General features: G+C 41.6%; 1 protein-coding gene across 2 annotated transcripts in view; it reads left to right on the forward strand.

Moving 5' to 3' along the window:
- smarcal1 (SWI/SNF related, matrix associated, actin dependent regulator of chromatin, subfamily a-like 1) overlaps nt 1–27616 on the forward strand; it is a 140919-nt gene that overhangs the window by 78445 nt on the left and 34858 nt on the right. For both annotated transcript variants that reach the window (XM_028807540.2, XM_051931368.1), the window contains 6 exons: nt 996–1061; nt 5893–6033; nt 6170–6388; nt 17156–17226; nt 21023–21125; nt 25943–26125. In XM_028807540.2, the coding sequence (XP_028663373.1) occupies nt 996–1061; nt 5893–6033; nt 6170–6388; nt 17156–17226; nt 21023–21125; nt 25943–26125 (783 nt within the window). The remainder of the gene's footprint in view (nt 1–995; nt 1062–5892; nt 6034–6169; nt 6389–17155; nt 17227–21022; nt 21126–25942; nt 26126–27616) is intronic.

Below are 27616 nucleotides of genomic sequence, written 5' to 3' on the forward strand. Positions count from 1 at the left end.
TGATGCTTTTATTTTCAATTGTTCCCTTGAAATAGGCTCACAGTAAAACATAAGCTAAAATTAAATAGATTAAAGTACAGACTTTATAATTTAGGAATGATATGATAATATGTGAAAGCATTTCTGTCCAGATCTGAGCACAGTTGTCTAGGTACCTTTTATATATTTGTATACGTATGCATTTTCAAAAGAAAATGTGCTGTATAAATATCCATCAAAAGTTGAAAAACTCATTTAACATATACCACACACTTAATGATATATCTTCATCATCTCCATTTAAATCCACACTTCCTAATAATATAATCTTAATACGTTTGTAACTTTTTATTTTGAGAAAAGGGAACATTTATGGCAAATCAACATACACTGCCTATAGGGGAAAGCTGGTAATTTTTCCCAATAATTTAAAAGGGGAAAAAAAAGAGAAACCTGATTAAAACTGAAAAAAATGAATAGGCTTACTGGATACAATGTTGCTTTTATTACATTTAAATTGCAAATTAATATACTAGCACTTGATGTGCCCTTCATATAACAATACAAGGGAATGTTTGTGTTTTTGTGCTTTCCACTGGATATGAAAATAGAGAATTTTTTTTGTTATGTATCTTGTTTTTAATAATTGAAACATGTCATATGACGTAGTGCAGCAGGAATCGGTTTTGAAGATTTCTTTTGTACTTGGCTAGCGATAAACAGAGCAATGAGGCACTATAAAGGCATATTCTAAATATATTGTGTACAAATTACATTGTATTGATATGGGAACATAATTATTTGTCTGTTTTTTTATGTTACTTATAAAATACACAAAGCTTTAAAATTGCTGTAGTAGTTACATGTTTGACATTATAAGCTATACATTAAAAGGTTTACAAATTCACAGTCATTAATCTATTTACTTGCAAAATATTTTAAAAGTGTATGTCTTACAATTATGTCATCATGAAAATACATTTAAGTGGTTTGTTCTTAATTATTTTTGTTTGTAGGATGAATCTCATTTCATGAAGAACACAAAGACGGCACGCTACAAAGCTGCAATGCCTTTGTTAAAGGTAGGATAGTTTACTTTTTATTTTTTTTTTTTATTTACTAATTCAGAACAAGAAGACATTTTTCTGCAGTTTAAAGCATAAGAAAAGCCATAAGAAAATTAGTTAATTTAATTAATATTTGATTCTGGTTTTCAGCAGAATGAAAAATAAATTGTCGGGTTTCTTTTAAGTGGTGCTGTGGTTCTCTGTATTTCTCCTATACATAAGTGCACATATTTTTTTAAGCAAAAAGCTAATGTGTTTAAAGATATAATTGCAACCACAACTAATGTATGAGTAAACATTTGGTATAAGCTTACAGATACTTTTGTGGTATAGATATAAAAATACTTAAAATCTGAAGTAGAGATCTGTGACCTGTTGATTATTGGAGAACCACTTTTTTTTAGTTTACACCAAACAGTAGTACCTTTCAACAAAAACATTGGATTCATTAATGTTTTTATTTGCTGTGGGCTTAGCCAAACTTTATCACAATTACATTTTAATTTGCTTTTCTTTGTTGAAACTTTTTTAGTGAAGTGGTAAAGTTTTGCTTAATATGATATATTAACTTGTCATTTGAGCACAACATCAACGCTTTGCTATTTATCCTATACTGAAGCTCTTTAAATTGTCATCTAATCACAGAGAAAATCAAGAAAGCTGTAGTGTATTGCTCCTTGTTGTAGAAAACAAACAAAAGAATTTCATTCTCATAAAAGAATATTAAGGGTTATACTTTTTAATACATGTGGATTTTACTTTAGATTTATTTAAATGCCCTGTAAAATTCTAGAAGCAAATTTCCACACTGAAACATTGAAAATCCTCCCCACACAACATCTACCATTGAGCTTATGGAGAGTGCCAGTTTTTATAACTAATATGGTATAATTATCAAAGATTTCAAGAGCAGCAACATGACATTGCCTGTTTCTGTAGAAAGTGGTTATATAAAAACTTGCCATGGCTTGGCGAAAACTTTAGCAAAAAAGAACAGAGAAAGACTCTATATGTTGTACACTGTACTATGCATGTGTGTATATGTGTATTAGAGTCCACCCCAAAAACATTTTATGGTATATTGTACATAAACAATATAAATTCTGACCCTTTCACTTTAGAACATGGTACTATACATGACTCCCCAATATCGCCAAAGCCATTTGCAATTACAGTTGAACTTCTGCCTATTTGCCTTTGCAAACATATAGCCATTTTTTATTGTGAAAATAGCCTTTAACCTTTTTTCCTTTGCAGATGCACTCTGATGCAGCCCCATACAAATTCATTCTGATCATTTTATATATTCCTTCCACTTTGGACCTTGGGACATGGCAATAGAAATTATTCACTCTGCTACAAACACTCTAATGATGAATCATTCCATATATAGGGTAACTTGAAAAATGCGACTTTGAAAGGAACGATGACAAACTTCTTTCAGTATGCGTCCTGTTCCAGTCAAGGAAACAACAAGCTGGATATGCTTTATTTAAATGTCAAATGCATTTAAAGGTAAAGCTGTGGCACAACAGGGCAGATCTGACCACAGTTTTATCCATCATACTCCCACCTGTAAGCCTATTATTAGACTACAAGAGATGTGTTATCATTAGCCAAGCCAGTATTAATTTCCCCTTGGGGACAAATGAGATATCTATCTGTTTACCTATCAATTGATCAGAGGTATTTTTTCTAGCGTTACAACTGTAGCCAAAGTGGGTGCCATTTTCTTTTAGGAATAAATGGCTCAATATTGCAGTGCTTTTTTTGTAAATGTATTATGATGAAGGGCTTAAAGTAAAAAAGTGATGCGTTTGTTTTATTTTTAGGAGTTAGTAGTAGTAGTATGGTGTTTCACTGGGATTTTTTGTATTATTTAAAAATTTTAAAGCAGAGCTTACTTCCTTCTCCTGGTCAGCTGAGATTGGCATCCTGGATTTTAATATATATTTTGGACCACTTCCCAGTTGTAGTTAAAGGGGTTTCGTTTTTTGGGTTGGCGGGGTCTGCGTTTTATTGAACACAGAATGGAGGAAGGGAATTTAAAATATTTTGTTCTATATTTAGCTTAATTATGTTTGTTCATACTTGTGTGTGTTTTGGCAAATGTCATTTTGAGTCACATTGAATAAAAGTTTTTTTTGACCTTCATAAATCAGTCCTACCAGCAACTGTGTAGTAAGATTGTGGTTTTTTTTATTTGTAAAATTCTAAACTGTTCCCAGCTGCTGGCAGTATAAATATATGCTCTATTCACCTGCATTTGTTAGATTAATTTGGACTTTCTTCTGTCACTATGTTAATTTAATGGAGCACAGTCACAGTATAATTTTATACAGAACTAGCAGGAGTACCCGCCGTTGCCCAGGAATCTATAACTGGTTATTTTCCCAAATGAAAGAAACAGAACATAGAAATCGAACAAACATTTTTCTGATTGACATTTTATTGTAATAGGTAATATAAGTGGTCATTTTAGAGGCTTTGGATACAGTATATTTTTTGTGTTGTCGTGGGGTTCCGAAAATGAACAAATTGTGAGGATTGCCCACTGTAGAACATGTAACGTAGAGTTGTCTGTGTGAAAAGTGTGGATTTTCCAAATTGATGTTTTTAACATGGAGTGATTGCCCTTCAGCCTTAGAGCAAATAGCACCACAAATACGGAAAGCCATTCACGCGCACTTTGTCATTCACGTTTTACATCCATATGGCAGTTCCCCTTCACGCGATGAAAGCTGTCGGCTTTCTCATACTTGGACACTTCTGCAATGTCGTAGCAATTTAAAGAAACATTGGTAAAGAGGGATGCACAGAGACCAAACATGCCACTAGATGGCGCTGCCGCTAACGTCTGTTGTAACGTGCGGCCATCTTGTCGATTATAAGTACGGGGACTTTTTGCGAACGTTGTGTCGGTCAAAAGGTGTCCTGTGCTTGACCAAGGACATTTTTCCCAACCAAACATACCCCATGACCTCCTCCTGGTCACAAAGCAGCCCCATGCCCAGTTTCGTGGCGATCAGACGCCCTGTGCAGATTTGTATGGCGGACAAACAAACATAGACTCTGCTTTATATATTAGATGCGGTGTCTTGTATTTGTTTGTTGCTGTTATCTGTTTGGCTCAGCTACTTTCAGTGACTTTATTTTTATCAGAATTGTAAGTTTCAGTTACATATTTTAATTAAAAAAAATTTGGCCTGGTCAATTGAAAGGTATGCCCATCAACTGTATTGTTGTGTGTAACAGAGGAACTTCTAATATACTGTAAAAATGAATTTTATGTATTTTTCTTATTTTCATTAAAAGCACATGCTTCCAAAAATACAGTAGAATTTGACCTTAAGTATATAATAAAGCTGCCAAGATAAAAGGAGTACTATATAATAAAAAGAGTACTATATCTTACTTTACACCTTATATATCCTGCCCTTCTGTAGGACAAAAGACTTGTTGGTTTGATTGATGAGGTAAAAAAAAATTAATCAGTCTTCGCCAAAGATACATTAACCTTCTCTGTGGGAGGGCCAGGAACATATTACAAAAAAGACTGCAAATGCACTGTTTCACATAATTTGAAAGTTTTAGGATTTAAGTTTTTGATAAGACCAAAAACTTACCTTAACTGATGCAGCAAATGAGTAATTATTTAAAAGTTGTGTAGCGTCTTTGTAGATGAGCTTGTTGTGATGTGAAATTTTGTATATAAGTTGATAAATATTTTGTATGTCTTTATTTGTAACTTAGACAAAGCAATGTAATATTAGTGTTTCATTGGTGAGAAGCTTTCATGTTTAAAGAACCGCAGTCTTTGCAGGAAAGTGGCTTGCATGTATAAAAAGCTATCTAAACTTAACTAGAGACATTTTAAGTAACTAACAAGTCTGTGTGCTGTCTGAAGCTACACATCAGCATTTCTAAGGTTGTATGGTTGCCAATATTCAAATGTACTTTGCTTATTGGTATTATTTTATGAATGTTATCAATAATACATTATTTAAAGTTGTAACTTTACTCCTGCATGTCTTTTACTCTATGTAATTGCCTGAGGCTATAGACGTAGAAGGGAAGGTGGGGAGAAGTTATAAAATACAATACCTTATAAGCAGTGGTAAGTCTATGGGATTTGAGGCATTCTGACAAAGGCTACACATTAAAGAATACAAAAGTAGAAAGTAGAGTAATATAGAACTCTACCAAGACAAAACAGAGCTGTAAATTAAATACATCTAATCCACTTTGAGCAAAAAATAACTTTTGGGATACACACTCGGAGACATTGCCTTAAAATGTAGATTTTTCCATGATAGTGGGCTGTTTATTGTGTGCTTCATTTCTATAAATTGTATACCTCCTAGTGTAACTTGAGTATTCAGTCCTACTTGAAGTACTCTAATATTCAGTCTTGAAATTCTGTATGTGAATATTCTGAAACATTCTTCAACTGGTGTTTATAGGTTAATAAAGTGGTACTGGTAGAGTTACAGGCTGTGCTGGTGAGTACAATAACTCTCCATTTTCTTGAAAACTGGCACATGGAATGTCTAGGTGGTTCACATGTACAGTTCCAGAGAACCACAAACTTGTGAATTAGAGGGAGTACATGTGGTATGAATTACCTAATAAAACCCTGAATGAGTGGAGAGAATAAATGGAGCAGCATTTTAAAGCAAAGAAAAAATACATTTTCACTCCACCACTGCAAATAATTTTCACATATTCTCTAGTGGACTCTTGGGGTGCAAGTACCACATTTGAGATCCAGTACACTTGATTGTAGTTCAGATTTTTGTTTGAAGATTTTTTTTTTATAACCATTTGTATGTTTTATTAATCCTAGGCAGCAAAAAGAGTGATCCTTCTTTCTGGTACACCTGCCATGTCGAGACCTGCAGAGCTGTATACCCAGATTACTGCTGTGCGTCCATCATTCTTCCCACGTTTCCATGATTTTGGAGCACGTTATTGTGATGCTAAACAGGTATGTTCTTTAATCCTTTGTACACTTAAAATGAAGCCAAGTAATTTCAATTTACCTCTAAACATGACACAGATGAGGAATATGTTTAACAATTCATACCATTTAGTTGATACAATTTTTATTTTCTGGTTTATAGTTACCTTGGGGCTGGGATTACTCAGGATCCTCAAACTTGAATGAACTAAAATTGCTTCTGGAAGAGTCTCTGATGTTACGCCGTCTCAAAAGTGATGTCCTTTCCCAGCTACCCGCAAAGCAGCGTAAAGTGGTGATTGTCTCACCTGATGGGATAACTGCAAAGACCAAAGCAGCTCTGGCTGCTTGTGCTAAGGAAATGGAGAAAGGGCACAAAAATGTAGGTTTACTTGCCAAAGGCATGTTAAGAGCAGTACATCTCCTTTGATATGGCTAAATTAACATTTTCAGAGATTTAGACCAGTTATAAAAAGTTCACTTTTTTCTAACACTGCTGTTCTAATATATCATATATTTGTATAAAATTAATATTTTGTTGCTTGTTTAGGGATTGATTTGGAGAACCTGCACAACATTGTTTTGATGTGCAAAATTAAGCATGACTTTTGATTTTCTTGCAGAAGTCCATAATCTTTCCTAAGAACATTACCTTTCTTATGTTCATTTATCAGCATTATTGTTTGAAGTTAGAAGGCAAAGTAACAGTAAAATGATAAAATTTCATTATTAATCCATGTGCTAGGTTCCCTATCGCTCCATGTCACTCTCAAGCACTAAAAGCTCCTAAATATTCCTAACACAGGAAGCAGATGGCTTGACGTGTTGCCTTCCATGTGTGTCTTGCTTAGCTTTCTGTGAGTTCAAAAATATTATCAACAGAGGCATTCATGTAAAAAAATAAATATTTATTTCATCTTTTAGGAAACTGTTATTAATGAAAAGGGGACTCAAGAACAGAAATTTTTATATTAATATTTCCATCATATTCTAAGTAATGTGGTTTTAAACAATTTTTTTCCAGAATTGTATAGTGAATACATACTGAAATATTGAACAGTGGTTCTTTATGAGGAATTTTTAGAGCTTATGCATAAGCAAAGCTTAACATTCAGATTTAATTTTATTCACCTTTCCTAGTACAGTATATAGTCTTTAATGCAAACTTACCCTGAATATATCCTCCCGGCCACCTGATTTTATCATTGTACTTAACTTTGGGGACTTAGGGAGAATCCTTATGTATATTATCGTTTTCTATCTGCTAATTATATATTTACTTTTATGTAAGCCTGTATTGATTTTTTTATTATTAATCCTTTACTATTCATAAGTAATTTGTTTTTCTGTTGTTCTTACTTTTCCTTTGAACATCCTGTGAGCTACAGTGCATCCGGAAAGTATTCACAGCGCATCACTTTTTCCACATTTTGTTATGTTACAGCCTTATTCCAAAATGGATTAAATTCATTTTTTTCCTCAGAATTCTACACACAACACCCCATAATGACAACGTGAAAAAAGTTTACTTGAGGTTTTTGCAAATTTATTAAAAATAAAAAAACTGAGAAATCACATGTACATAAGTATTCAGAGCCTTTCCTCAATACTTTGTCGATGCACCTTTGGCAGCAATTACAGCCTCAAGTATTTTTGAATATGATGCCACAAGCTTGGCACACCTATCCTTGGCCTGTTTCGCCCATTCCTCTTTGCAGCACCTCTCAAGCTCCATCAGGTTGGATGGGAAGCGTTGGTGCACAGCCATTTTAAGATCTCTCCAGACATGTTCAATCGGATTCAAGTCTGGGCTCTGGCTGGGCAACTCAAGGACATTCACAGAGTTGTCCTGAAGCCACTCCTTTGATATCTTGGCTGTGTGCTTAGGGTCGTTGTCCTGCTGAAAGATGAACCATCGCCCCAGTTTGAGGTCAAGAGCTCTCTGGAGCAGGTTTTCATCCAGGATGTCTCTGTACATTGCTGCAGTCATCTTTCCCTTTATCCTGACTAGTCTCCCAGTCCCTGCCACTGAAAAACATCCCCACAGCATGATGCTGCCACCACCATGCTTCACTGTAGGGATGGTGCCTGGTTTCCTCCAAACGTAACGCCTGGCATTCACACCAAAGAGTTCAATCTTTGTCTCATCAGACCAGAGAATTTTCTTTCTCATGGTCTGAGAGTCCTTCAGTTGCCTTTTGGCAAACTCCAGGCGGGCTGCCATGTGCCTTTTACTAAGGAGTGGCTTCCGTCTGGCCACTCTACCATACAGGCCTGATTGGTGGATTGCTGCAGAGATGGTTGTCCTTCTGGAAGGTTCTCCACTCCCCACAGAGGACCTCTTGAGCTCTGACAGAGTGACCATCAGGTTCTTGGTCACCTCCCTGACAAAGGCCCTTCTCCCCCAATCGCTCAGTTTAGATAGCCGGTGTGGACGAAGTGTCGAGACAACAGCAGGCAAACAGTTTTTCAAATAAGCAGAAATCTTTTTATTTCTTTTTCTTCTTGGAAAGCAGAGGTCTGTTACAAAGCCTGTCAGCTTGCAAAGACCCAAAAGGGGGGGTGAGCTGTATTTTTATAATAGAGATCTTCAAAGGAGCAGACAATTTGTTGATTAAAACGGAAAGCAGAAATTCTAATCTTTTCTTATATTTTTAATTAAGCTTATCAGAAAACTTGTCATACATTTGGCATCTTAATTGGACGATAACCAGACACTGCTGAGACAAGACGGGGAGTAGCCAAGAGCTGCATTACACGCTAGCAGCCCTACTCTAAATAAGCACGCTGTTATAATAATACCTAACCACACAGAGAACATGCAGATTTTCATACAGAAGCTAGCAATAGATTTTAAATTCCATTCCACATTCCCCCCTTTTTAAACTTAAAAGTTTAATAATAAGAAGGTATAAGCTAAACAGTCCTTTTTCATGATATGAGGGGTCTTTTAGAGTGATAATCAAAGGATTACAAGTTTCTACCTTACATTCATGAATTGGGGTAAACCTTGATTTAATTATAGAAAACCTTGTTTTTAAATCATGTTCCTGGGCTTGCCACGGATTATACCCCCAGTCCTGGTCGCCAGTGTTTGCAAACACATCACTCCAGCTTGAACATTCAGATAGACTGGAGGAGGGATTTAAATCAGTTTTATACCTGGGTCGAGTCACACAAACGTATTTTTCAGACAATCTCCATTTGTCTTGTCCACTGGACCCACAGGGAGCAATGGAACAAAAGTCAATCTGGAATGAGGCAGTTTTCCTTATTTGGAAAGTTAACGTGGGAAAGTCCCCATGTATTTGCTTCAATTGGTGAGTCAGATGGTCACCACCTGTTTGTCCTTGTCCTAAAGTCAGATGAATAGAAAAGATTAGGACTAGCAGAGCTATGAATGCCATTTTTTGCAATGCGACATGTGAATCCAGGCAGGAAGTCCTTCGACTTTAACGGCGTGAGGTGTGGATAGCAGCACTTGGAATGGTCCCCTCCAGCGAGGTTGATGCCAGTGCTTCCTTCGGGTGTCTCTGACCAGTATGCAGGTTCCCAAGGGAATCTGTGACTCCGTTGGTGGAGGACTAGATCGCCAAGCCTGGTTAACCTGCTCGTGGACCTCCTTCAGGGATGCTCGGAGACCTGTAAGACTGGAAAGAAGATCATTGTCCACAGTATGCAGATTGACATTGCCAACGGCATGGGTCGTCCAGTCAAAATTTCGAACGGCGACAGTCCCAACTGCCGGTGTGTCCTCCCTCTCAATCCCATGAAGGCCAAGGGTAAAGCATTAGGCCAGGTTAAATTCATCTGCTCACAGATCTTAGCCAATTTAGATTTCAGGGTGCCATTGCACCTTTCTACTATACCTCCGCTTTGAGGGTGGTACTTGCAATAGTGATGCACGTTAATTTGGAGCCAGGTGGTTAGTTCATTGATTACTGAATTCACAAAATGGGTACCATTATCAGTCTGCAATTTTTGTGGTATTCCCCATCTTGGAATGATTTCTTTTATCAAGGCTTTTGCCACAGTTTTGGCATCTGCATGTTTGGAAGGGAAAGCTTCCACCCATCGGGAGAACACATCGACAATTACCAAGCAGTATCGGTACCCTTTAGATGATGTTAGTTCAATGAAGTCCATTTGAAGATGTTCGAATGGACCCATTGGGTTAGGTGTGACGGCGGGACTTACCGGGGTACCCTTTCCTACATTAAATTTTTGACATAACGCACATCGCCTGCAGAATTGCTCTACATACGTAGAGAAGACTACAGCTTCCCAATGTCTCTCGACATCTTGAATCATGGCATCCTTTCCGGCGTGGTCCAGGCCATGTGCGATTTTTGCCATACCTGGGAAAGAAGCTTTTGGGAGGAAAGGTTTATTATTTTGCTTGTGAGTCCAGACCCCATCAGAGAGGGATCCTTCTTTGGACCATTTTCTCTTTTCTCTGTCCGTGGCTGCACTCTGTAAAGAGATAATTTGATTATCAGGGTCTTTGTCATCTTTCTGTTGAAATAAAAAGATTGGTGTGTTATTTTAGGCAGCCTGTTTAGCAAAGTGATCAGCCAGGTTGTTTCCTTTGCTGACAGGATCTTGTTTCCCAGTGTGGGCCTGGCATTTAACTATTGCCAGTCTTGATGGTTTTATTATAGCTTCGAGGAGGGATTCGACTAATTTCTGATGTTGGATGGGCTTACCAGTACTGGTTTTGAATCCCCTTAATTTCCACAATGCTCCATGATCATGGCAGACTCCAAAAGCATACCTGGAATCTGTATAAATGGTTACTGCTTTCCCTTCTGACAGCTGACAGGCTCGGGTGAGAGCAATTAATTCAGCTGCCTGCGCGCTTAAACTTGACGAAATTCGGTTTGCTTCCAGCAGGTGGTCACCTTTGACCACTGCATAGCTGGTTGAGGGTGTTCCATTATCCAATCGCAAGGAACATCCATCTACGTAGAGTACTTCTCCTGTTTCTAGTGGAGTTTCCTGCAGGTCTGGTCTGGGTTTTATGACCTTAGTTATTTCGTCATGACAGTTGTGTGGCTCCCCTTCTTCTTCAGTCGGAAGAAGAGTGGCTGGATTTAGAGTGGAGCATCTTTCAATTGTGACATTTGACAGAGTACAGAGTACGTTTTGATAGTGTATTGCCCTAGCAGTAGTGAGATGTGAAGTTTTGGCCTGTACTAAAATGGAGTGTACGGCGTGAGGCACCTTTACTGTTAGGGGGCTCCTGAGCACTATATCTGTACTGGCTAGCACGGCTTCTGTTGTGGCTGCTACTGCTCTGAGACAGGTTGGAAGTCCCATAGCCACTGGATCCAATTTTTTCGAAAAATAGGCTATTGGCCTTTGTTTTTCTCCATGGTGTTGGTACTGCATTCATGTATCCCCTCTTTTTGTCCACGAACAAAGTGAATGGACAAGAATAGTCAGGGAGCCCTAACGCTGGCGCAGAGAGTAGTGCACTTTTTTAAATCACATAGAGCCTTCTCAGCCTGCTCATTCCACTGTATGCGGCCAGAAAGAGGACGTTCAGCAGTGTTAGCTAGATTTTGTAAGGGCTGTGCTCTTTCAGAAAAATTTAAAATCCATTGTCGACAATAACCTAAAATGCCCAATACAGACATAACCTGTTGTTTTGTGACCAGTCTGGGCAGGTTTTGGATAGTGGTTATGCGGTCTTTTGACAGAGCTCTGGTACCACAAGTGATGTCATGCACCAAATATTTGACAGTGGTTTGAACTAACTGCATCTTGGCCTTGGAGACTTTGTGCCCATTTTCTGCAAGATGCTTGAGCAATAATTCTGTATCTTGTGTGCATGCTTTCTCTGTTTCGCTACAGAGTAATAAATCGTTGACATACTGTATCAATACACTTTCTCTGTCAGGCCAGAAACCTTCCAGAATTTGAGCAAGCGCTTGGCCGTATACACAAGGAGCCTCTGTATAACCTTGTGGTATAACGGTCCATGTCCAACGGCGGTTTTGAAAAGTAAAAGCAAACCAAAACTGAGAATCAGGATGTACAGGAATAGAAAAGAAAGCATTTGCTAAGTCAATAACTGAGAAATAACGTGCGGATGGAGGGATTGTAGACAGAATAGTGGAAGGATTAGGCACGATCGGTGCTCTAGGAAAGACAGCAGAATTGACTTGTCTGAGGTCTTGGACAAAGCGCCAAGAGCCATCAGCTTTCTTTACTGGCAAGATAGGAGAGTTTACAGGAGAATATTTAATAGGAATTATAGCCCCCCTTAACGAGATCTTTATGTACAGCAGCAATTCCGAGTTCAGCCTCAGGAGAGAGTGGATATTGCGCACGGTGAGGACAGAAGGAGGATTTTGGAAAGATTACTAGAGGTTCACAATTTGCTATTCTGCCAAAATCATTTTTCCCTTGAGACCACAGTGTATCAGGAATCGAAGAGAGCCATGGAAAGCTATCAGTTTGCAATGAGCATAAAGAGAGAGACTGGTGACACAGGGAACAAACAACTGGCAGATCAATCTGAATTAATACTTTAGTAATTAGATGGTCTGAGGTGTCAAAAATACCTGGCGCAACGTACAGCCAATCAGTTCTATTTAGACATTTTTCGACCCAGTCCCCAATTTCAACCCAGCGAACGGAGTTAGATTTAGCTAGAGAGACATGGGCCACTGAACCACCTAGATAGAAAATACTTTGTGAATAGGTGAGGTGAACCGAAGCAGCAGCTTTAGTAGATGAAACAAAAATACATGGAATGTGCATAAGTTTCAGGGCATGTGCTGGAGGAAAGAAACGATTCTAACCAAGGAGTGTCTACTTCAACGGGGAAATACTGGGCAGTACAATGCAGGGTGTACGGGACTTGTAAGTGGGGAAATAGGCATGAGGGGAAAGAATGAAGGGCTTTCAAGAGGAGGGTGTGCTGGGAGATGTCAAGGGTCCATGCAGCAAAAGAGGGCTTGGGGTGTGTAGTTTGGCATAGGAGCTTAGGAATGGAGCAGTAAAATCCTTGTTCAGTTAAAGAAATTGAGACTGACAATTTAGTCATAAGATCCCTTCCCAGTAGATTCACAGGGCACAAATGATTTAACAGGAAGCGATGAGTCAATGATGAGCTGTCAGTGCTGAGCTGCACTTGCAGAGGTTTTGAGACCAGCAAAGTATGAGGCTGTCCTGAGGCAGTAAGCACCTGTACTGTATCTTTCAAGGCAGGGACCTCCAACAGTGACAGAGTGGAGCGCGTGGCTCCTGTGTCCACAAGAAAGACAGTTTCTTTGCCGTTTACTATTAAAGTCAATAAAGGATCAGTATCAGCATGACGAGTAAGCAAAGGAAACTGGAAAAAGTGGCTGGGGGTCCCTGCTAATTCCTAGGACCAAGGAATGTCATTAGGCTCAGGGAGAGGGGGTGGCGGAGGGCGCTTGTGTGGGCAGTTGCGTCTGAAATGTCCAAGTTCACCGCAGCCGTAACAGGCATATGACGCTGGCGTCTGCTCCGAAGGGTTAGGCATCTGAGCGAAAGGATTATTAGGGTGTGATAATTGGAACCCGCGTCCTCTTCCTCGCCCTCGACCTCCAAAGAAATTTCCGTGTCCTCTCCCCCTAGCCGGGTCAGTTCTTCCAGCATAGTAATTTATTTGTGCAGCCAAAAGTTTGGTCTGTGTGTCTGACTCTTTTAATTTAGTCTGTCTCTCAGCATGCTCTGCATGACGCTTGACTTCCTCGAACATAGCGCTCTCCCAGCCTATACAGGACGTGCGAACTTTGCTTTGAATGTCACTTCTCAGTCCCGAGACGAAAGGAGGCACTGCAGCATGAGTTCTATCGTTTGCATTGTCTAGCCCAGAGTGATTAGCCATTAGATCTTGCAACCGGTGAGCCCATTCATCCACTGCCTCATCTTTTTTCTGCTTAGCGGCTGAAATTTGTGACCAGTCTGTGCCCTTTTTATATTTTTCTGCCAGGGCTCCTTTCAAAGGCTCCCACTGGCCGAGGAAAGGACCTTCATTCCCGGAGCCTCGGGGAAGAGCTTCATTCCAACGCCAAGGGGCACCGTTATGATCACCCAGATTTACAGTTGCCCATGTGGTGCCCAGCTTTCGGCGGAGCACCTGTGTCTACTCTGCAGCATTTGGTTTATACATGTCATCCAGCTGCTGTAACTGCTCCACAAATTTCAGTCCACCGACCGTTTTGGGGTCGGGAAGTTCAGACACCACATCTTTTAATTCTTGAATGTCCCAATTTCGGTGAATCATTACAGTAGTGGGATTATTATTGCCTGGGAGTTGTGCGGGATCATGTCGGGGGTTGGGGACTTCAATGAGGGGGCAAGAGAATGTCGAGCCAGAAGGCTTAGGGGAGCCGAAAGGGGAAGTAAAACCGCCCATTGGTTTAGAGCGGAGGGTCTGACTTCTCTTGCGCTGGGAGACAGATGACTCTTCTGGTTTCTGCCATTGCAACCCAGTAGCACCTTGTGAATGATCTGAATTATCTTCCTCAGGGTCAATATGTGAGGACGGGTCATAATGATATTGTTCATCATAAAAACCTGCACCAGACGGTTCGTCTGTTAACAGGGGTGCAGTTGGAGGAGGGGGTGCAGGAGGTGGAGGCGGGGGAGTTTGATAAGGAGGGGGAGGACAGATTACGGGGTATAGGGGGTCTTTCTTTTCGGTCTTCTTTCTTTTACTTTCAGGCTTGGGCTCTGTCTCTACCTTCATTTTCTGCAACGCTAGCAATAATTCTTCCTTTTCTTTTCGTGTTTTGACCTCAGCAGCTTGTTACGCCTCTGCGCCGCTTGCAAGGTCCTATCCTTTATCACCAATTCCCATCTATCAAACATGTCCATTCGATACGGACTTTGTTACAACATCCTCGTGCATTCCTACATACTATTTTCCTTATTTCTTGTATTTCTGATATGTCTACAGTCCCTTCTATCGGCCATCTGCCACCACTCTGTTTATTCCATTTTTTTACATGCTTTCTTAAAGTCTAATCCGGTTTTCTTTTCTATTAATTTTCTAGGTGAACCCCCTTTCGGACCCGATTGAAAGCTTGTGTCCGAGACACTTTCCAAAAATAATCCTTCTAACAGAGACTTTTGATTTCCGAAGGGAGTCTCTTTGACCGGTTTACTATTTTGCTTTCCCATAATGAATGGCACTGGACCACAGTAGAACAATTCAGCCCCCGCGGCGTTCTGCTCCCAGTCCTGTCCCACTCCCGGATTAGTACTCAAGTGGTTTCGTGTCCGTTGTTTAGCAGAATTGTACAACAATATTCAGCATGGAGTCCGGAATACAAGGTGCGCTCAACACCAATTCCTTCGTCAGACGCCTCCTATGTGTCAAAGTGCTTGTGTATGTCTCCACCACAGAGCAACCCGTAGAAGCAGTATTATGACCAGATGTTAGGAACAAAAAACTTATCCACCCACTCAGTGTTTTTCCCAGACACTCAATTCATATACTATTCTTTTCTTACTCCCATTCCCCTATTTAATAGGAGTGTGCCACTCACCCCTTTCTATTCCACTTCACAGGGAGTAACTTACTAACAAACTTGTAGTATCTTACACTGTCCCCCGAGGGACCCAAGTATTATTCTCTGTTTTCCAGTTTTACCATCCACTACGTTAGTGATACAGTATTTATTCTCCTTAACTTTATTTTTCTTAACTTCCCATAAACCGGTCAAATCCCTGAGCTACTTCATTCACTCAATCGGACTTCCTCGGTCTACTCACCAAGAAGTTCGTGACCTGCTAGGGAAATCCCAGTTGGTTCGACCCTCGTATTCAGTCAGAGGAGGCCAGGGACTTCTCACGCAGGATATGCCCGAGGCAGGCCAGTCCTAAGTTTTGCCGGAGCTGGTCCTCCCGATCCGGCCGGAATCGGTCCTCTTACCGGTCCTCTGGACGATCCCGCTTGAGGAGTCACCTGCCCGTCTCTGCCCCATGTCTGGGCGCCAGAAAGCTGTGGACGAAGTGTTGAGACAACAGCAGGCAAACACTTTTTCAAATAAGCAGAAATCTTTTTATTTCTTTTTCTTCTTAGAAAGAAGCAGAGGTCTGTTACAAAGCCTATCAGCTTGCAAAGACCCAAAAGGTGTGGGGGGGTAAGCTGTATTTTTATAATAGAGATCTTCAAAGGAGCAGTAAAAAAATAAGCTCAGTTTCATCCAAAGGTCACAGAACATTCTTACACAATTTGTTGATTAAAACGTAAAGCAGAAATTGTAATCTTTTCTTATATTTTTAATTAAGCTTATCAGAAAACTTGTCATACGTTTGGCATCTTAATTGGACGATAACCAGACACTGCTGAGACAAGCCGGGCTAGCAGCCCTACTCTAAATAAGCACGCTGTTATAATAGTACCTAGCCACACAGAGAACATGCAGATTTTCATACAGAAGCTAGCAATAGATTTTAAATTCCATTCCACACCGGCCAGCTCTAGGAAGAGTCCTGGTGGTTTCGAACTTCTTCCACTTACGGGTGAAAGCAGAAATTTTTCTATAATCTTCCCCAGATTTGTGCGTAAAGACAATCCTGTCGCGGAGGTCTACAGACAATTCCTTTGACTTCATGCTTGGTTTGTGCTCTGACATTAACTGTCAACTGTGGGACCTTATATAGACAGGTGTGTGCCTTTCCAAATCATGTCCAATCAACTGAATTTACCATGGGTGGACTCCAATTAAGCTGCAGAAACATCTCAAGGATGATCAGGGGAAGCAGGATGCACCTGAGCTCAATTTTGAGCTTCATGGTAAAGGCTGTGAATACTTATGTACATGTGCTTTCTCAATTTTTTAAATTTTAATAAATTTGCAAAAATCTCAAGTAAACTTTTTTCACGTTGTCATTATGGAGTGTTGTGTGTAGAATTCTGAGGAAAAAAATGAATTTAATCCATTTTGGAATAAGGCTGTAACATAACAAAATGTGGAAAAAGTGATGCGCTGTGAATACTTTCCGGATGCACTGTATATCCTTTGTGTGAAAATGTACTATAGAAATAAATGTTGATGATGTTACTGAGGAATATTCATTAGTGTTTGTCACTGTAAACAAATATATAAAGAATATGTGTGATAACAGCCAGTACAGCATCTTTTCTCTTATGTTTTCACAGAAACTCCAAGAGAAGGAAGCACTTTTGGTTTTCTACAACAAAACTGCTGAAGCTAAAGTAAGAGCAGCTGTGTAAGTTACATTTCAATTTCCCTTAATGTTTTATGTCTCCTTTGGCAAAATATTTGATGTTGAGCTCTGCATAAATAATTAAACACATTTTTATTCATCTATGAAATTGCAGAGTATGGTAAATATTGGAAATCAATAGAAAAAGAGAAAAAATTAAACTTCCATGCGAAAGTAAATTTTAAACTTTTAAGGAAGTTTGATTGAGGGCTGTGTGGTTTAAAAATTACATTTATTAAATACATATATAAATAATTGTAATTATAAAAAGACACAAAGATCGGTTAAACAAACCTCCTATGAAGAAAAACAATTTTGGACGGCGTTTTCCCTTGCCCGGACGCGGGTCACCGGGGCCCCACTCTGGAGCCAGGCCTGGAGGTGGGGCTCGATGGCGAGCGCCTGGTGGCCGGGCCTGCACCCATGGGGCTCGGCCGGGCACAGCCCGAAGAGGCAACGTGGGTCCCCCTTCCCATGGGCTCACCACCTATGGGAGGGGCCAAGGAGGTCGGGTGCAGTGTGAGTTGGGTGGTGGCCGAAGGCGGGGGACCTTGGCGGTCCGATCCTCGGCTACAGAAACTGGCTCTTGGGACGTGGAATGTCACCTCTCTGAAGGGGAAGGAGCCTGAGCTAGTGCACGAAGTTGAGAGGTTCCGGCTAGATATAGTCGGACTCACCTCGACGCACAGCTTGGACTCTGGAACCAACCTCCTTGAGAGGGGCTGGACTCTCTACCACTCTGGAGTTGCCCCCGGTGAGAGGCGCCGAGCAGGCGTGGGTATACTTATTGCCCCCCAACTTGGAGCCTGTACATTGGGGTTTACCCCGGTGGACGAGAGGGTAGCCTCCCTTCGCCTTCGGGTGGGGGGACGGGTCCTAACTGTTGTTTGTGCGTATGCACCGAACAGCAGTTCGGAGTACCCACCCTTTTTGGAGTCCCTGGAGGGGGTGCTAGAGGGCATACCTTCTGGGGACTCCCTCGTTCTGCTGGGAGACTTCAATGCTCACGTGGGCAATGACAGTGAGACCTGGAAGGGCGTGATTGGGAGGAATGGCCCCCCTGATCTGAACCCGAGCGGTGTTTTGTTATTGGACTTCTGTGCTCGTCACGGATTGTCCATAACGAACACCATGTTCAAGCATAGGGATGTTCATATGTGCACTTGGCACCAGGACACCCTAGGCCTCAGTTCGATGATCGACTTTGTAGTCGTGTCGTCGGACTTGCGGCCACATGTCTTGGACACTCGGGTGAAGAGAGGGGCGGAGCTGTCAACTGATCACCACCTGGTGGTGAGTTGGCTTCGATGGTGGGGGAGGATGCCGGTCAGGCGTGGTAGGCCCAAACGTGTTGTGAGGGTCTGCTGGGAACGTCTGGCAGAGCCCCCTGTCAGAAGTAGCTTCAACTCCCACCTCCGGCAGAACTTCGACCACATCCCGAGGGAGGTGGGGGACATTGAGTCCGAATGGGCCATGTTCCGTGCCTCTATTGTTGAGGCAGCTGACCGGAGCTGTGGTCGGTGCCTGTCGTGGCGGCAATCCCCGAACCCGCTGGTGGACACCGGCGGTGAAGGATGCCGTCAAGCTGAAGAAGGAGTCCTACAGGACCCTTTTGTCCTGTGGGACCCCGGAGGCAGCTGATAGATACCGGCAGGCCAAGCGGAATGCGGCTTTGGTGGTTGCTGAGGCAAAAACTCGGGCGTGGGAGGAGTTTGGGGAGGCCATGGAGAATGACTTTCGGATGGCTTCGAGGAGATTCTGGTCCACCATCCGGCGTCTCAGGAAGGGGAAGCAGTGCAGTGTCAACACTGTATATGGTGGGGATGGTGCGCTGGTGACCTCGACTCGGGACGTTGTGGGTCGGTGGGGGGAATACTTCGAAGACCTCCTCAATCCCATTAACATGCCTTCCAATGAGGAAGCAGAGCCTGGGGACTCAGAGGTGGGCTCCCCCATCTCTGGGACTGAGGTCACCGAGGTGGTCAAAAAACTCCTTGGTGGCAGGGCCCCGGGGGTGGATGAGATACGCCCGGAGTTCCTCAAGGCTCTGGATGTTGTAGGACTGTCTTGGCTGACACGCCTCTGCAACATCGCATGGACATCAGGGACAGTGCCTCTCGATTGGCAGACCGGGGTGGTGGTCCCCCTCTTTAAGAAGGGGGATCGGAGGGTGTGTTCCAACTACAGAGGGATCACACTCCTCAGCCTCCCTGGAAAAGTCTATTCAGGGGTCCTGGAGAGGAGGGTCCGTCGGATAGTCGAGCCTCGGATTCAGGAGGAACAGTGTGGTTTTCGTCCTGGTCGCGGAACAGTGGACCAGCTCTATACCCTTAGCAGGGTCCTGGAGGGTGCATGGGAGTTTGCCCAACCAGTCTACATGTGTTTTGTGGACTTAGAAAAGGCATTCGACCGTGTCCCTCGGGGAATCCTGTGGGGGTATTCCGAGAGTATGGGGTACCGGCCCCCCCTGATAAGGGCTGTTCAGTCCCTGTACGATCGATGCCAGAGCTTGGTCCGCATTGCCGGCAGTAAGTCGAACCCGTTTTCCAGTGAGAGTTGGACTCCGCCAGGGCTGCCCTTTGTCACCGATTCTGTTCATAACTTTTATGGACAGAATTTCTAGGCGCAGCCAGGGTGTTGAGGGGGTCCGGTTTGGTGGGCTCAGGATTGGGTCACTGCTTTTTGCAGATGATGTTGTCCTGTTTGCTTCATCAGGCCGTGATCTTCAGCTCTCTCTGGATCGGTTCGCAGCCGAGTGTGAAGCGGCTGGGATGAGAATCAGCACCTCCAAATCCGAGACCATGGTCCTCAGCCGGAAAAGGGTGGAGTGCCCTCTCAGGGTTGGTAGCGAGATCCTGCCCCAAATGGAGGAGTTCAAGTATCTCGGGGGTCTTGTTCACGAGTGAGGGAAGAATGGAGCGTGAGATCGACAGGCGGATCGGTGCGGCATCCGCAGTAATGCGGGCATTGCATCGGTCTGTCGTGGTGTAAAAGGAGCTGAGCCGCAAGGCGAAGCTCTCAATTTACCAGTCGATCTATGTTCCTACCCTCACCTATGGTCATGAGCTATGGGTAGTGACCGAAAGAACGAGATCGCGAATACAAGCGGCTGAAATGAGTTTCCTCCGCAGGGTGTCTGGGCTTTCCCTTAAAGATAGGGTGAGAAGCTCAGTCATCCGGGAGTGGCTCAGAGTAGAGCCGCTGCTCCTCCGCATCGAGAGGAGTCAGATGAGGTGGCTCGGGCATCTGATCAGGATGCCTCCTGGACGCCTCCCTGGTGAGGTGTTCCAGGCACGTCCAACCGGGAGGAGGCCCCGGGGAAGACCCAGGACACGCTGGAGGGACTATGTCTCTCGACTGGCCTGGGAACGCCTTGGGATTCTCCCGGAAGAGCTAGAAGAAGTGGCCGGGGAGAGGGAAGTCTGGGCATCTCTGCTCAAGCTGCTGCCCCCGCGACCCGACCTCGGATAAGCGGGAGACAATGGATGGATGGATGGATTATAAAAAGATGTGAAGAATAGTACTTTTTATGAAGATTTTGATTGTTATATCTTATACACAAGAGAACTGCTGTTTAAAAATGCTTTTGTATTTAACACTTCGGTAATTCACAAAAATTTCCTTAAAGTCTTCTCAACCTAACAAATTCTGCCAGTTTTCTATAGTAATGTAAAGCTCTCATCATGGAATGAAATACAGTATGTTTGTGATGTAGCTCAAGGTGGAGAAAAAGTGTGGTGCAAAAATTTATACTGTGTTCAAAGGATAATTTATGGAATGTGCCTTTTTCTTTCTTTAGAGAATATTTATTTGACTTGCTTGAGAGTGGACGGGAGAAGTTTTTGGTGTTTGCTCATCACAAGATAATGTTGGATAATATGTGTAAAGAGCTCAAAGATAAGGTGAGAATGCAACTTTTTTTTTTTCTTTCTTTTTTAAATCAGAATCACTTTTATGTGCCAGTTCTTAATGTGCAGGAATTTGACTTGGTAGATTTTGAGCTGCTTATAACAGAACATGACGTCAGATAAAAATAACATAAATAGCATAAGCTAAAAAGAAAAACTTCATACAAAGTTGCAGAATGGTACACTTATAAAGGAGATGTGCAAATGAAAGTGTGTAGTGTGTATACATGTGTACACACACAAGCCTTCTTACAGTATATCATAGAACACCATGAATATACAAAGAAGACTAATTCAGAGAGGGCTCTGGCTCTGGGAAAGAAACCGTTAAGCTGTCTGTTAGTTTTATTTTTAATTGACCTGAAGTGTTTACCAGAGGAGAGTTTTTGGAATAAGTGATGAGCTGGGTGAGAGTCCATGGTGATCCTTTTGACATGGTTAGTGACACGAGATGTATACAGGTCTGCCACAGATGGAGGAGCACAGCCAATTATTTTCTCAGCAGACCTCACAACATGCTGTGATTTATTTTTGGAGTGTGTCGTTACTGAACCAAACCAGAAAACAATGGTGAATTTGATAACACTTTCAATTATGGCTTTGTAAAATTGAACTAGTATTGCCTGGGAATTATTTGATTTCTTTAGTTGGTGTAAGAAGTACAACCACTGCTGAGCCGCCTTAGTGATGGAAGTGGTCTTAATGTCCCAGCTGAGAGCGTTTATGATAGTTGTTTCCAAAAATTTGATGGATTTCACCTTATTAACTGCAGACTCATTCATTTCTAGTGGGAGAGGTTGTAACCATGACCATTTCCACTGTCTTAGGTGGTATTGAGCACTAGGTTGTTTGTAGCACAACATGAGACACCCCTTTTCTATAAGGTGTTTCGCTACCATTAGTAATTATGCAAATAATGGTGGTGTCGTCAGTGAATTTAATCATTTTTACTGAAGGATCAGTGGACCTACAGTCATTGGTATACAGGGAATAAAGGGGGGAGGTGCTGGGTACATAGCTTTGAGGAGCACCTGTGCTCTTATGGAGACAGTCTGTGAGAAGGGAGCACACATGAACGTATTGTTTATCAGAAATTCATTTAAAGATCGAAGGATTCAGTTTACTTTGCAGAAGTTTAGTTAACAACAGCTCAGGGAGAATGGTGTTAAAGCTGAACTGAAGTCTACAAGCAGTATTCTGGCATAAAGTCCTTTATAAGGAATCCATTCGGGAGCCCGGGATTCCCGGACATTTTTCATTCCCGCAAATGGGAATGGCCAAGCTCGCATATATAGCGTGTAAAAGTGTAAAAATCGATCAAGAAATAACAGAGTTATAGTTGAAAATAATTAAGTGGCACGTTTTTTTCGCCCACGGTGTAGTGTGTTGCTGATTAATTCAGTCAACAACAGACCAGCACCAGTCAGTCTCCCGGCTCCCACTAAGACCAAGCACCATGGACTGGGAGGAGTCTGCACTCTGCAGTGCAAGAATGCTGGGACGGGGCAGAGTTTATTGACGTCTGTGCTGTTGACAGCTTTGAACAGCAACTTGAAACTGCAATGCGTCAGTCTGTTGCATCCGCATTATTTGTGCTAAGAAACTTGCCATCACAGAATGATGACAAGAAACTGGATGCATCAGTAAAAGCTGTAACGGTGGTGTTTCAGAGCAACGGCAAGCGCGGGCATTGTTTAGAACAAGTGTATCAGTATCTGATGACTGTGCTGCCTACTTCAGTGGAGGCAAAGCGTGCTTTCTCAGCAGCTGGCGTACTCTGCATGAAGGTGCGCTCTTACCTGGACGACTGCACACTGGACACGTTGTGCTTTCTACACTCTTATTACCGCAACTAACTAGATACATGAACTTATATGACAGCATGAACTGCTTGTAGTTAAGGTTAGTCTTTTATTGGTGCCAACATATTGCAGCAGTTTTATTAAACATAAGTGTTGCTCGTTCTAAAACTGTTCACATTTGAGATGCCCGTGCACAGTGTCATTTCCGGGAGCCTGGGATTCCCGAATTCCCGGGAATGGATAAACTCGTCCGAGAATGGATTCCCTAGTCCTTTACTGTTCAGATGCTCCAGCACAAAGTGAAAGCCCATTTTACTGGCATCGTCCACAGATCTATTTGCTCAATATGCAAACCGAAGAGGGTCAAGGTCAGTAGCAGTAACAGACTTCAGATAGGTTAGAACAAGCCTTTCAGATATTTTCATTAGAACTATTGTTAGTGCAATAGGCCTGTAATAATTGAGGCAGCTTATTTTATCACTATTGTGAACAGGAAACATAACAGAGGATTTAAGGCAATCTGGTACAGCACACTGTGCAAGAAACTGGTTAAAGATCTCTCTGAAGAGGAAGCAAGCTTCCTGCCTGTGTTTGATAGTTGCAGGTAAGACCAAATCAGGGCCAGCTAAGACTTTTGGCAGTTCTGTGTTGCAAATAGTTTCCAGACATTCCAGGGGAAGAAGAGGGGTCAGGCTTTTGTGAAGAAGTGGTTGGTGTCAAAATGTCTTCAGAAGTGGAGGAGCAAAGAGATTATAGATGAGAGCACCTTGTTGTTCATATCTGCCGTAAAACTTATGTTTATAAGGGAGGGATGAATCTGAGTAAGCACTGGGAGATCCATCCATCCATCCTCCAACCCGCTGAATCTGAACACAGGGTCACGGGGGTCTGCTGGTGCCAATCCCAGCCAACACAGGGTACAAGGCAGAAACCAGTCCTGGGCAGGGAGCCAACCCACTGCAGGCACTGGGAGATACCTTTTTGTAATTTCTAACAGACTGAAGGCTTCTTCATACAGACAAGCTATTGTTTGTTGAACACTGAAGCTTCAGTTTATTTTTGTGATTCCATTTAGCATATCTGATTGCATTGTTTAGCCTATTCCTGGCCTGTCTGTAGGCATTCCTAGCACCAGTTTTATGGGCTTTTTCTTTTGCCTGCGGTAGATTTTTTAGTTCTTTGGGGAACCACGGCTTTCCATTGCTGAAAATCACATTAGTTTTGCTGGGAATGCAAAGCTCTTCACAGAAACTGATGCAAGAAATAATAGTGTCAGTCAGCTCATGAATGTTTTCACAAGCATTTTTGAAAACATCCCAATCTGTGCAGTCCAAACAGTCTTATAATGATTAAATTGACTCATTAACTAATTTTAGCCTTTGTTTATAAGATGGTAGCAACTGTAGTAGCATAACATGGTCAGAATTACCCAGTGGCAAGCGAGGTAAAGCCCGGTATGCATCCTTTATACCTCAGTAGCAGTGATCCAAAGTCTTCCAGTCACTGGTGGGGCATTTAACAAGCTTTTTGTGTCTGGGAAGCTTGACGGGTTAGGTTTATATTATTAAAATTGCCTATTGCTATAATTGGGGAGTTTACATAACTGTGCTTCAAACTAGTGACGTAGTCTGCCAACTGCTGCTGCGCGTCATTCATGTTTGCCTCAGGGCAGATGTAAACTTCAATGAGAATTATTGAAGAAAATTCTCAAGGTGAATAGAATGGCTTACAGTTAATAGCGAATAATTCCAGATTGCCGGCGCACTGCTTCGATAATATGGAAATGTTGCTACACCAGTTTTAATTAATGTAAAAGTAGACTTCACCACCTTTTGACTTGTTGCAACGATCAGCATCTCTGTCTGCTAGGTAAAGCAGAAACCCTGTCAGCTCTAATGTGGAGTCAGAGATTGATGCATTAACTCATGTCTTCACAAAGCAATAAAGAGAGAAAGTAATCCTTTCTTATTGAGAGAAGAAGATTAAGTTTGTCTGTTTTGTTCCTCAGTGATCTAACGTTAGATAAAACTAGACCGGAAAGAGGCCCTTGAAAAGCGTGGCTCCTAAACCGCACAAGAGACCCTGCATGCTTCCCCCTCTTCCGCTTCAGGTGTGAGTCTACATTGAGAGGGATCAAAAGTAGTGAATCCTTATGTAAGTGTCCTTGATCGGTTGAGAATAAACTAAGTCCAGTCCCAATAGATAGGAGCTGATCTTGTGTGTAAGTAATTGTCATATTGTTACACAAAGCAAAGTGTACAGATAAAGTCTTGACTTATCTCCATTATTGCTTAATTTTTACAGTGTATTTTGTCAGAACTTCTCATAAGTTGTAATAGTATTTGGAGGATAATTTGAGAAAAAATAGCACCAACATTTGTAGTTAGTTTCATTTTTTTTTTGGAGCTCATGGTGATCAAATTTGCCAAAAAAACCCAACCAATTTAAATTGATAAATAAGGTAATCTGTTTTGATAATTAGGTTAACAAACCGGCCTGGCCTATAGATATAAAAAGAACTCTAGACCTTACAGTTGGCATGACATTAGCAACAAATTCTGTAGGTTCTAGAGGTACATCATACAACAATCAAATGAAATATCTAAAAAAAATTTTAAAAATCGCTACTCAGAAAATATTGGAAAGGCGTACACAGCTATTACTATGGCCCTGTGGTTTTGCCCACCAAGTAAAAAGCACATTTGTTTAATGTTCAATGTTTGGGACAGTAGTAAGTTCTCCCAGGAAGGGTTACCCTGCGTAAACTTCTAAGGTCAGTGGCACACTACATGAGTATGAGCTGATGAGCGCATCAAACCAAATGACTCATCGACTTCAGGTTACGAGAACTGGATTGTTTGTTCATGTTAAATATTTTCTTTTAGTAACTTTCTGTTCATATTTTAAGGACTATACCAATAATCTATATAGTGATTAGTGTCAAATGATGATGTTTTTCTTTGATGGTTGTCCCTTTTATTTATTTGTGTGTATTTTGCTAATTTTTAGGGCTTAAATTATATTCGAATTGATGGCTCTACATCCTCTGCTGATCGACAAGCTCTTTGTGAGCAATTCAATTTTTTGGAGAGTAGCTGTGTGGCAATTCTGTCCATCACTGCAGCAAACATGGGCCTGACACTTTCATCCGCTGATCTAGTTGTCTTTGCAGAACTATTTTGGAACCCAGGGGTAGGTGCTGCCTTTGTTTTTTCCTCTGTTCATTGTAAAAGTAGAAGTTCATGTACTTTTACCATGTTAAGGCAACTCACAATGGAATTTCCCTCTGTGTTTCTAGATTATTCAATAATCATTTTGTCTTGCTAGCTAATTTTTGTAATGTAATATAATATTAATATGTAACAAACAGTGGTTAATATTAAACTGTTGAAATCCAGTTTCCATGTGTTCAGACCAAAGATACTTGTTCTGAAAATGTTTCAAATGTACACCTGTGGTAGTTTGATTTTAATGTCCCATCCTGCCCACCAAATTCACCTACACATACTTTCAACATAATTGTTTTTCTAGCTTCTTGATTTAAAAATTGGGAATGACCTCAGACATAGAGATGAGTCATTCATATGGGTAAACTGAAAAAAATGGTCATATTATTATACAGTCATATGAAAAGGTTTGGGAACCCCTCTTAATTCTTTGGATTTTTGTTTATCATTGGCTGAGCTTTCAAAGTAGCAACTTCCTTTTAATATATGACATGCCTTATGGAAACAGTAGTATTTCAGCAATGACATTAAGTTTATTGGATTAACAGAAAGTATGCAATATGCATCGTAACAAAATTAGACAGGTGCATAAATTTGGGCACCCCAACAGAGATATTACATCAATACTTAGTTGAGCCTCCTTTTGCAAATATAACAGCCTCTATACGCCTCCTATAGCCTTTGATGATTGTCCGGATTCTGGATGGAGGTATTTTTGACCATTCTTCCATACAAAATCTCTCCAGTTAAATTTGATGGCTGCCGAGCATGGACAGCCTGCTTCAAATCATCCAACAGATTTTCGATGATATTCAAGTCAGGGGACTGTGAAGGCCATTCCAGAACATTTTACTTCTCCCTCTTCATGAATGCCTTTGTATATTTCAGACTGTGTTTTGGGTCATTGTCTTGTTGAAATATCCAACCCCTGCGTAACTTCAGCTTTGTGACTGATGCTTGAACATTATCCTGAAGAATTTGTTGATATTGGGTTGAATTCATCTGACCCTCGACTTTAACAAGGGCCCCGGTCCCTGAACTAGCCACACAGCCCCACAGCATGATGGAACCTCCACCAAATTTGACAATAGGTAGCAGGTGTTTTTCTTGGAATGTGGTGTTCTTCTTCTTCCATGCACGCGCTTTTTGTTATGACCAAATAACTCATCAGTCCAAAGCACTTTGTTCAAAAATTAATCTGGCTTGTCTAAATGAGCATTTGCATATAACAAGCGACTCTGTTTGTGGCGTGAGTGCAGAAAGGGCTTCTTTCTCATCACCCTGCCATACAGATGTTCTTTGTGCAAATTGCGCTGAATTGTAGAACAATGTACAGATACACCATCTGCAGCAAGATGTTCTTACAGGTCTTTGGAGGTGATCTGTGGGTTGTCTGTAACCATTCTCACAATCCTGCGCATATGCTGCTCCTGTATTTTTCTTGGCCTGCCAGACC

This window comes from Erpetoichthys calabaricus, chromosome 8 (assembly GCF_900747795.2).
Source record: "Erpetoichthys calabaricus chromosome 8, fErpCal1.3, whole genome shotgun sequence".
NCBI lineage: Eukaryota > Metazoa > Chordata > Cladistia > Polypteriformes > Polypteridae > Erpetoichthys > Erpetoichthys calabaricus.